Source organism: Brachyhypopomus gauderio, chromosome 3, assembly GCF_052324685.1.
Source record: "Brachyhypopomus gauderio isolate BG-103 chromosome 3, BGAUD_0.2, whole genome shotgun sequence".
Lineage (NCBI taxonomy): Eukaryota > Metazoa > Chordata > Actinopteri > Gymnotiformes > Hypopomidae > Brachyhypopomus > Brachyhypopomus gauderio.
The window spans coordinates 36,537,767-36,548,427 of NC_135213.1; the positions used below are offsets into that span (position 1 = coordinate 36,537,767).

A 10,661-nucleotide genomic window follows, 5' to 3' on the forward strand; every position below is an offset into this window, starting at 1 on the left:
CCCCCTCTCTCCTCCCCCTCCCTCTCACTCTCTCCCCCCTCCCTCTCACTCTCCTCCCCCGCCCGCCCCCCCTCCCCCTCTCGCCCCCCCTCTCTCTCTCTCCCTCTCTCTCGCCCCCCCCCTCTCTCTCTCCCTCTCTCTCTCGCCCGCCCCCCCTCTCTCCCTCTCTCTCTCTCCCTCTCTCTCTCGCCCCCCTCTCTCTCCCTCTCTCTCTCGCCCTCCCCTCACTCTCATTCTCTCCCCCTCACTCTCACTCTCTCCCTCTCTCTCTCTCCTCCCCCTCCCAGTCAGTCTACATGGCCTCCACCTCATTACCCTCATCACTCCAGTAGAGCTCCTATTTGAGGAGTGTAGAGAGCCTCTGATTGGCTGGAGTTGTACAGCTGTCTATCCTGATATGCGCCATTATGCCGTTTACCCACAGGGAGTTGCTGCTTGAGTAATGGGGGAGATTAAGGTCTTCATAAAGTCTTTTTACGAGTTGAAATATAGATGATTTCAAACAGTTCGTATACTGTGCATGTAGCACATATGCACAGATCATTTGGGAATCACAAATGTAATTAAATTTATTGCACATTTTGTAGGATTTACAATAGCTTCCCTGCTGTAAACACTAGTCAGCAGAAGTGTTGTGATCATCCCTGCACATTAATGCTTTTAGTGATGTCCCCTGGAATGTATTTATTGCAAGTTTATCTAGGCTGCCTCTAGGACGCATGCGGAGATGGTTTCTGAACGCATGATCCAGTGGTTTTAACATTTGATGCTGATACTGAACCTGCCTCGGGGGAGGGGGGGAGCAAGAGTGAGAGAAGAATGAGTCAAAGGAATAGAAGATTAAAGAAGTGGATTGCACTATCAAAACGAACCACCACATGCGGTTCAATATGCACACACTATTGTTATACAACTAATTTTCCTATAATTTCCAAACCCATATTGCGCTGCCGATGTGCACGTTGTACATTCAGACCCTCTGGGGAACACGTGAGCTTACAGAAAACCTCGCCAAAGAAATGTTGTTCCAAATGCTCAAAAAATGATGCAAAGACTTGATTGCCCGTATGAACTCGTCCTTTTCTATAATGGCGATTCCAGACTTGTATAACAAAGTTCGACGAGATGACGGCTGTTCCTTGACAACAGACATTTGGTCATCAGCGAACCTTATGCCGTACATATCATTCATCGTCCGCTACGTCAGGTGAAGTGGTAATTGTCGTCTAAATGTCTAAATCTCTTGAAGCAGTGTTTCCCCGGAATGTCTCACAGCTGCCAACATTGCTGGTTTGTTGGGTGATGTTCTCAGAATGGCAGCTGGTTGAGAACATGCTCTCTGCTGTAACTATGGCTCCTTGAGCTAACAGCGCAGCCGCTAGCCACACCGACCATGGTTAAACCGTTTTGGTCATGATCTCGATTTGGAAGTTTCAGAAAGCCGTATGGCTCAGAAAGCCGTATGGCTTATTTACGTTTTCATATGTCCCTCTACATAAGAGCTTCTGCTCAACGGCAAAAATGCTAATGGACACTATGAAAATGTATGTAACGAAGAAGTGTAAGTTAATGCCTTAATTCTGCTGTTCAACCAAAAAATAATTTCACGCAATAACTTGCAATAGCTGGACACATTAAATAAATCAAACGTATTCTGATGAGCTTCTAAAAATACCGCTGCATGATTCCATGGATATGGCCATAGTTTAGCTGAAGCAGAGCAGAGAAACCTTTGAAGTAACATGTTTATTAGCAGCCGTCCGAACACGTACGTGTGTTTCCTGGTTTTAAGTTTTGCATTGTGCCGCTTAATAGAAGTCCTGGTGGGGGAGTGTGCGATGAGTGAAATACAGCCACAGAATTTGAAGAAGTCACAGGTTAATTAGAAGCTAAATTGAACAGATGGATCTTGATCCTCTTAGAAGCACCTAGAGTCCTCAGGGCTGTGAGAAGATTCTTAACCCGAAGACCAGAGTCTGCAGGCTAAGATCAGAGTGCACCGCCTCTCTAGACGGCTAGTGGGAACGATTAGTGTGGAACTGTTGGTAGGTTTGAGATCTCCTGTGGGTGGTAACATGCTTAGTACTCAATGCACTGAGGTACAGTGGGCTGACACCATGCAGGCTTTTGAGGGTCATTAAGAATATTTTAATTGATTTTTAATTGAAGTCGTTTATGAAAAATGTAGGTAGCTAGTGCAGCTCCCTGAGCACAGGTGAAACGTGCACTTGTTCGTGTGCAGATGTGTCGCTACAGCCATTAGGCTTTATGGAGGCTAGTGAAGGAATTCTTCAGTAGGCCACAAAGACACTGAAATAGATTAAACAGTACCGGTCCCAGGATCAACCCCTGAAGGGCTCCACAAGACAAAGCAATGTGTTTGGATGCAAGTGCCAAGTAATATTCTGGGCCAATCAGGTGGGACCTATTTGGTACCTATTTAGAACGTCCAGAGACGTCAACCAATCACACAAGTCTTTCAGGTCTCATTGTATCAGTACTCCCCCAGTTCTCTCCGTCCTCCCCATCTATGAAATATATAGCAAAAAAAGTATGAAAACATTACTCAATGAGTGATTCTTACATTCCCCCTCTCCTCTACCCCCCCCTGTCTGTCTCTCTCTCTCTCTCTCTCTCTCTCTCTCTCTCTCCTCTCTCTCTCTCTCTCTCTCTCTCTCTCTCTCTCTCTCTCTCCTCTCTCTCTCTCTCTCTCTCTCTCTCTTCCCTCTCTTAGGTGGCTGTGAAGAATAACATTGACGTGTTTTACTTCAGCTGCCAGTACCCCATTAGCCTGCTCTTTGTGGAGGATGGGAAGATGGGTGAGTGGTGTGTGTGTGTGTGTGTGTGTGTGTGTGTACCTTGCTTGTGTTCTCATGCTGACTGTTAATGTGGTGCTTTAAATGAACGTTAGCTACCTGGGAACAAGGTTTTGTATTTTCAATGTTTTTGAGAGAATAACAGACAACACGGATAGCGACCAAAAAACATTAGCCATTCTTACCCAATTAATTTGATCCATATATTAGATAAACGTAAGTCTTGCTTAGAGCTCAAAATGTTCTGTGTGTGTGTGTGTGTGTGTGTGTGTGTGTGTGTGTGTGTTGTGTGTGTGGAGGAGCAGCAGTTCTAATTATGAGAAGTGGGAATGTAGAGTTAGTCACTCACCTCTCTCAGATGATATGTTGCTACACACTTTGCAGCAAACGTTGCCGAGTGCCCCGCCCTCAGACAGATTTGTATATTTTTCTTTTTCTTTTTGGCTGGCCATAGTGTTTAAAATGTGGAATATATATTGTATTGTTTTGTGTGAAAATTTATGGAAGGAATTTAAATTCCTTCAATCAAGTTTCAGTGTATCTCTGTTAAAAAGCTCCCCTGTCATGCAGTGACCACTTGGGTCAGGAGGTGTGTGTGTGTGTGTGTGTGTGTGTGTGTGTGTGTGTGTGTGTGTGTGTGTGTGTGTGTGTGTGTGTGTGTGTGTGTGTGTGTGTGTGTGTGTGTTCTACAGCAGGACTGTGGTCACTGAGCCAGTGCTTGGTTAGGGTCTGTCTCTGCTTTGTATCTTTAACAGTAAGGAGTCTGACTTCATACTCTGTGAAGGTTCCAATAACACTGATTTACTTTTGAGATTAAGTGTCCTACTACCTAGTTTCCTAGTATCGATTTGTATGTTTATTGACAGTAGAAACCTGTCTGATTGTGACTTTCTCTCGGTGTGACTGTCTCGGTTTCTGTCTTACCAGATCGGCAGGTCTTCTTGGCCACCTGGAAGGATATGCCCAGTGAAAACGAGACTCAGTATGAGATCAAAGACTGTCACCTCAGTTCAGGTGAGAAGGATGTGTGGGCGTGTGTATGTGTGGACAGGTGAACTAGGGGTGGGTGGGTGGTGTGTGTGTGTGTGTGTGTGTGTGTGTGTGTGTGTGTGTGTGTGTGTGTGTGTGTGGGGACAGGTGAACTGTGTGTGTGGGGACAGGTGAACTGTGTGTGTGGGGGGACAGGTGAACTGTGTGTGTGGGGACAGGTGAACTGTGTGTGTGGGGACAGGTGAACTGTGTGTGTGGGGACAGGTGAACTGTGTGTGTGGGGACAGGTGAACTGTGTGTGTGTGTGGGGACAGGTGAACTGTGTGTGTGTGTGGGGACAGGTGAACTGTGTGTGTGTGTGGGGACAGGTGAACTGTGTGTGTGTGGGGACAGGTGAACTAGATGTGCAGGGTTGATTTCCATGTTTCACCTCAAACTTGAAAACGAAGCGTGTTGAAATTACCGTTTTCACGGAGACCTGGGGTCACATGACTGGCGCTGGGGGGTCACATGACTGGCGCTGGGGGGTCACATGACTGGTACTGTGACTTCTCTGTCCTACCTGCACTTCTACGCTCCAAATCATCTTTTGGTTTTAGCCAAACTCTGCGATGGTCTGAATTTTTATTCCAACTGAAAACACACTTTCGTGCATTTTCATGCAGACTTGATGCTGTAATGGAACAAAGGGTTTGGACTGCTGCGTGATGTGTGTGTTCTTCACATCACTGACCCTCCCCACATCCACTTTCTGAGTTGTGCAACACCACCTGGATGACTCAGTCATCGGGGACATGAGTGTTAGTTTAAAAATGCAGTCAGGGACTGAAGTTAGTTTTTAAATATAATGCATTATGCATTACTGATTACCTATTTAAGACATCTCTGTAACCTGAACCAAATGTTTACTATATTTAAAGTAGTGGAATCTTATTATTTCCCCATAATCTTTATTTATTTGATGACATTTTGAAGGTTTGGAACACGGTTCCCCTACTGTGCCAGGTATGATTAGCACCAGCAAACCCCCACGTGTTCCAGTAACGTGTTTCTGCATTCATGAACACATCCACATCCGTTTCTAGGCACAAACTGCAAGGAAATGAAGTCTCAGAATACACCCAGGATAGGAACGCGGTGCATGCTTTAAACCCTGAAATAAACGCGGTTGACCTTTGACCCTGATGCTGTTGCTGTGTAACAACAGTCATGGCAACTGTTCACGTAATTAGAACCGTTTAGGAAATAAAAAAGGAAATAAAAGCCCCGTGAAGGATGTGGCCCTCGTTAAGTTGTAACGTATTCCTGCTAACTATCAGATTTCTGAAATGTAGCAGTAATATTATTGATCTGCCTATTAACTGTGACTAAATGTGGGTACCTGTTTGTGCTTACTGGTTTCATAACACCATCGCATGTGTTCAATTTCCATCCAACCACATCAAACGTTTACAACCGTTGGGAGGTGAAACCTCCACGCCAATAGCTGGAGGAGCAGAATCAGGAGGCAAAATTAAACCATCAATCAGTCAGTCCTGCAGGTGAATTAAAGGGGAAGTTCAAATGGCAGCTATAGGAATAAGCCATCTATACACAATGTTACAATTGGTCATTATTTATAGCAAACTAAAATGTATCAGACAAATTAAAATCTCCTAAATGCTGTACATTCATTATTGTAAATGGTTTCATTATTATGTTCAAACTGCTGACTATATTAACTTATTTATTTACCAGTGTTTAACAATAGACGTGTTACCACACAGGCCTCTGGGTTCCCACTACAAACCCACACCTCCTGTTCTCATTTCTGTCTGGATGTGAGAGTTTTCACTGAGGATGTGTGTAAATAAATGATTACAACCCCCCCTCACCCGCTCCCCTCCTTCTCTTTTCCTCTCTATCTCTATTTCCCTCTCCCTCTCTCTCTCTCTCTCTCTCTCTCTCTCTCTCTCTCTCATCTCTCTCTCTCTCTCTCTCTCTCTCTCTCTCTCTCTCTCTCTCTCTCTCTCTCTCTCTCTCTCTCTCTCTCTCTCTCTCTCTCTCACTGTATTGTGCTACTTTGTGCATTTGTTTGTGTCTGGGGTGTGGGTGTGTGTGTTGTTAATTGGACATGTGTGTGTGATTTTGAGTTGTTAATTGTCCTCGAGTGTCCATGCTTGTTTGTGATGCTGTTTTGTAATTGTGTGTGTGTGTGTGTGTGTGTGTGTGTGTGTGTGTGTGTGTGTGTGTGTCGATGTAGATGCGGCCAGCTCCAAACTGCAGGCCAATAACGTGTTCACGATTGCCAAGCGGACGGTGGACCCCCTGGACGTGCTGTACCAGTCCATCAAACTGACCAATAACATCTGGGCGCTGGCAGAACTACGCATACAAACCACCACTCCCAACTATATGGTGAGGAGCTGTGGGGAGGCGGGGCAGAGGCGGGGAGGAGGTGTGGCAGGGGAGGGAGTGGGCGGGGTAAAGGAGGGACGGAGGCGGGACGGGGCGTGCATCAGCTAAGCATGGATGAGGGAGCGGGTTTGGTAGAAGGGAGGTAATGTTGGGAGAAGTCTTAACTATTGGCAGACGTGTGTGTGTTTGTGTGTGTGTAAGCATGACTATAGGAAGAAAATCAGCAACAGAAGCTGCATTGTTTCTGTAATGACTCATTTACAAATGTGCTGTTAAAATGAGCAAAAGAGCGATTTCTCACACACACACACACACACACACAGAATGTCTCCATGCATGATGTCTGATGAGCAGTTGGAGGTGTAGACTGTGCCCAGAGCAGTTCTTATACTTCCTTAATCACTCAGTGGGTCTCTCTCGCTCTCTCTCTCTCTCTCTCTCTCTCTCTCTCTCTCTCTCTCACACATATATGATAGTGGCTGTATTGCAGGCCTGGATAATTCTCTTGTCATCTGTTCCTTTACGCCTGTCTTTTGTTCCTTTGTATGTGTCTGACGCATTTGGTTTTCTGTCTTTTTAAAGAGGCAACTCTGTGTTTTGGCCGACGTGTGTGTGTGTGTGTGTGTGTGTGTGTGTGTGTGTGAGCGAGCAGTTGCATGCCAGTAGATGTGAGCTCTAAGCTGTCTGTCTGTGAGCTCTGCTGCCTTTGAAGTGCAGTTCCGTAACTTCTGACTGTTCACGTCTCTATGGCAACAGCAGTTGGGAGGAGCTTGCGCTACACCCTAAGAGCTGCAGTTATGCCCGCCCCCCTGCTTGTCTTTCACGTAGTTTAGCTCCTCCCCCTTTCTTCTGTCATGTGGGTGTTTTCGTTCCTGTGTTTCAGTTTTAATGGTCACACCAACTCCTGCTCCTCTTCAGAACCCGTCTGAGCACCAGAACGCTTTGCCTGCTTACATTGTGTTTGGGTTTGTGTGTTTGGTTTTGTTTGCTTCTTTTTTTCAGAACTTCTATATTACAGTTGGTACAAAACACGTCCAGTCTCTACACTAAAGGAATGTCAGGAATTTGATGTGTAAATGTAATTTGTAAAAGTTTCTTTTAATCTTGTTTCATTTGAGTGGGTATGTAGTTGTGACACAAGCATTATATGGAGTGTTACAGACCGCATTCCTTCTATATCAGAATACAGGTTATAGAGAGATTGAAGTTTTATTGCTGTGTGTGTGTCCTGTCATCTCCGAGGCTGCAGTGGTCTTTCTGATTGGCTAGAGAAAGCTTGTTTTTGAACCCTAGTCCCCACCCACCACTAGATCGCCATTGTTAAATGAAGCCTAATGACGAGAGAATGTGAGAAATGTCCTCTCCAAAGAGACACGGACTGAGCCTGTGTTCAGTCCTCTCCTTCCCCTCCAGGGACAGAGTGGGGCTGCTTGTATTTGATCACTTGAGGGGGGGGTAGTGGGTAAAACCCAAATAACCCCAGCTGATTCACAGCGGAAGGAGGTGTTGGTGAGGCAGGGGGCAAACACAGGTGCGTGTGTCTGTGGGGGGCAGGCGGTCTAACGCTGAAGTGGGCGTGGCCCGTGTGGCGGGGCTAGAAGGCAAATCATGCAGTGTAGTTCAGTGTGGCGATCCTGCTGCAATCAGAAGCACTCTTCATCAGGACTGTGTTGTCACGGCTCAATCAGAGACGTTCTTGGTTGTGTGATCGGGTGTGTGTGTGAGAAACCCTTCCCCTCAGGACACCAGCAGGGTTAAGAATGCACTGAAAGCCGTACTGTTGCTTCTGAGGGCTTGGTGTCTGCAGGTTCTTAGAGCAATCCTTCAGTAGTGCACTTACTTACACTAATTAGGATCTTTTCTTGGTTCGAGAGGTCAAGCCGTTGTAAAACAGATGGAGTTCCGTAGGGTCGGGGCAGTTTGTGCAACCTTAAACGATCCAGTCAAATAATCCTGCCAGCAGGAGTGTTTTAAGGTAATTTGCTGTAACTAGAAAAGTAGATGTTGGATCAGTAGTGTCCAGAAAGACCCCAGAGCTTCAACATAAACGGATTTCACCTGCTTGGTCACCACCTCGAGACCTAGTCAAATAACAGTTCATTATTATTAACCTGTAACTAGAACCACTGCACATATCAGTCTTTTTTTTCTAAGCTGTTGATGTGATGCCCTCCTGCCCTCTCCCTCGTTCCTCTGTGCCCTCCCAGACGTGTGTCTGCCGTTGCCCGATGCCCCACAATGACCCCCGCTGCCCCACGCTGCTGTTCTCACCCATGTTGTCCTCCTTTCTCTCCCAGCTGGCTGTGAAGTGTCGGGCACCCGAGGTCTCTCAGTACATCTGCCAGTGCTACGAGCTGCTCCTGAGGAACTGAAGCCCAGAGAAGATCCTGGCTGCACCGCCCTCGTCCACCGCCCTGACACCACCCTGTCACCGCAGGCTGAAGGACACCTCACGAGTCCACAACCCCTCTCTGTCTCCAGCTCTCCCACTCGCTCCCTTTGTATCTCTCTCTCTCTCTCTCTGTCTCTCTCTCTCTATCTCTCTCTCTCTCTCGTATATGCCACTATGCCTCCTCCTGGTCATACGGGATTGCTTTTTACCCATCTGCCCTCCTTGCCCTCTTCCTCATCCTCATCCTCCCGTAATGACGGTAGTCTCCTGTGGCTGGGCGTGATTTTCAAACACATGGCCGTTTTGTGTAATCTGAAGTACGGTCGGAGTTTGAACAGAGGGGTGGGGAATGTGTGTTTGTACTACTTAATTGTATAAGTGTTTTCTTGTGTGTGTGTTTTTCATGCTTTTTTTTTCCATTTTGTCCACTCGGGTCCTCGTCAAACATGCACAGATCTGCTCATCATACGAGTCTGTCTCGCACTTATCTGACGACAAACTGCAGGTCCAGATTCTTGGTCTGAAATCCTGTGTTTGTTTTCTGAGGAAGACGAACGACAGAAGAAACAACCTGTGAAAGCTCCGCCCTTCCATCCTGTGCATCCTGCCTCCGCCTACAGTTGGAGTTCTTGGGTGGAGGAAGCTGCAGTGTTTGACGGATTAACAGGGTGTGGCAGTCATGTTTTCCCTGGTCTTCACTGGACTACAGTAGTGGCACTACTACCGGTCCTGTTGCTGTGTCTTGGAGCTGCAGATATCTTTAGAGACTGTGGTGTTTTTCTTTCTTTACCCTCCAGATCATGTGTTTGTGTTAATTGTATCAAATCATGGGTGTTTGCTTCTAGAGGACAGGCACTGAACGCTGCAGTACGTGTGTGTTGAGATCTAATGGCTGCAGCACCCTGCTGGACAAGTGTTTCAGAGATCTGACCCCGCTCCTCACGTTTTGGGTTTCGTGTGTTTACCTCTGTACCCCTGGGTGTGTGTGTGTGTGTGTGTCTTGCCCTGTGGAGCGCTTCATTGAGTAAAAGCTCCAGCGTTGTAAATATGCCTCACTGTAGCGGGGAGGGGGGGTCTGGGGGCTGTATAATTACAGCAAATGAAATCTTCTCTTTGAAAATTTTTTTTATTTCATTTTATTCGCTGAACAGCTCTGGGAAGTATATGAAAGGAATGTTACACATAAATGTTTCCCATTACATCCTTCTTTTGCAGTGGTTGTGGCAGGCTGGACGTGTGTGTGTCTGCGTGTGTGTGTTCTAAGGCTACTTTTAGACTGGGAGCAAATAACCATTCCTTCCTTGTGTCATCCTCCTCCATTTTAAATCATGTTCCTATTACTCTGCCCACATTTCGCCAGGGTAGACCCAGCATTTACAAACTCAAACGGACAATACTTGTTCAAATGAAGTCAGTGTACCTGCTGAATCCTTCTTTTTTTATTGTTAAAAACCTTTAAACAAAAGTCTGCTTAGTTTTTAGAAACTAGACAATTTGACCTTCCAGCCTAAATGTGGCCTTAGATATTCAGTAGTGATTTATCTTTTACGTTGGTGAGTGATTTTCTGACTGACTGTGTGTCCATGTCTGGGAGTATGAAGAAAGTTGTCTGTCTCACCTTATGGATACCAAAACGCTAATGATAAGTTAAAAATATCTGGCAAAATATTATAAAAGAAAAATCACCCTGGAATGTTTTATTGTGAATACTGGAATCATCTGAAATTCAAATAAAATTGGTATATTCACAGAGGTCTTGAGTGGTTAGTGCCATTGAGACCAGCTGTTTGAATCTGAGTTGTGCTGGGAGGGTAGATCTGTGTTTAAAGTCGTTAACTTTAAAGCCTCAGTCAAAATGCTGGACGAAGGTCGCCCTAAAGTTGAGGATGACTGTACTGGCACTGGTCCAGAATAACGCTGGTTCATACCGACGGTGGTCAAACGCACCGCCTCGTGCGCGGAACAACAACGGGTTGATCATCTCGGTTATAACTGTGCCAAAGGTTACTACAGCATTACGCTGAATAAAACACTATTATTTCTAACATTTCAGTTCTTGAGCGGTA

At 46.0% G+C, this 10,661-nt stretch overlaps 1 protein-coding gene across 1 annotated transcript in view; it reads left to right on the top strand.

Annotated features, from left to right (window-relative positions):
• Positions 1-10,640, top strand: part of ap1b1 (adaptor related protein complex 1 subunit beta 1) — a 34,875-nt gene extending 24,235 nt beyond the window's left edge. Inside the window, 4 exon segments of the mRNA XM_076997994.1 lie at positions 2,735-2,819; positions 3,744-3,830; positions 6,049-6,203; positions 8,501-10,640. Of these exon segments, the coding sequence (XP_076854109.1) occupies positions 2,735-2,819; positions 3,744-3,830; positions 6,049-6,203; positions 8,501-8,575 (402 nt within the window). The 3' untranslated portion in view covers positions 8,576-10,640.
• The last annotated feature ends 21 nt before the right edge of the window (positions 10,641-10,661 follow it).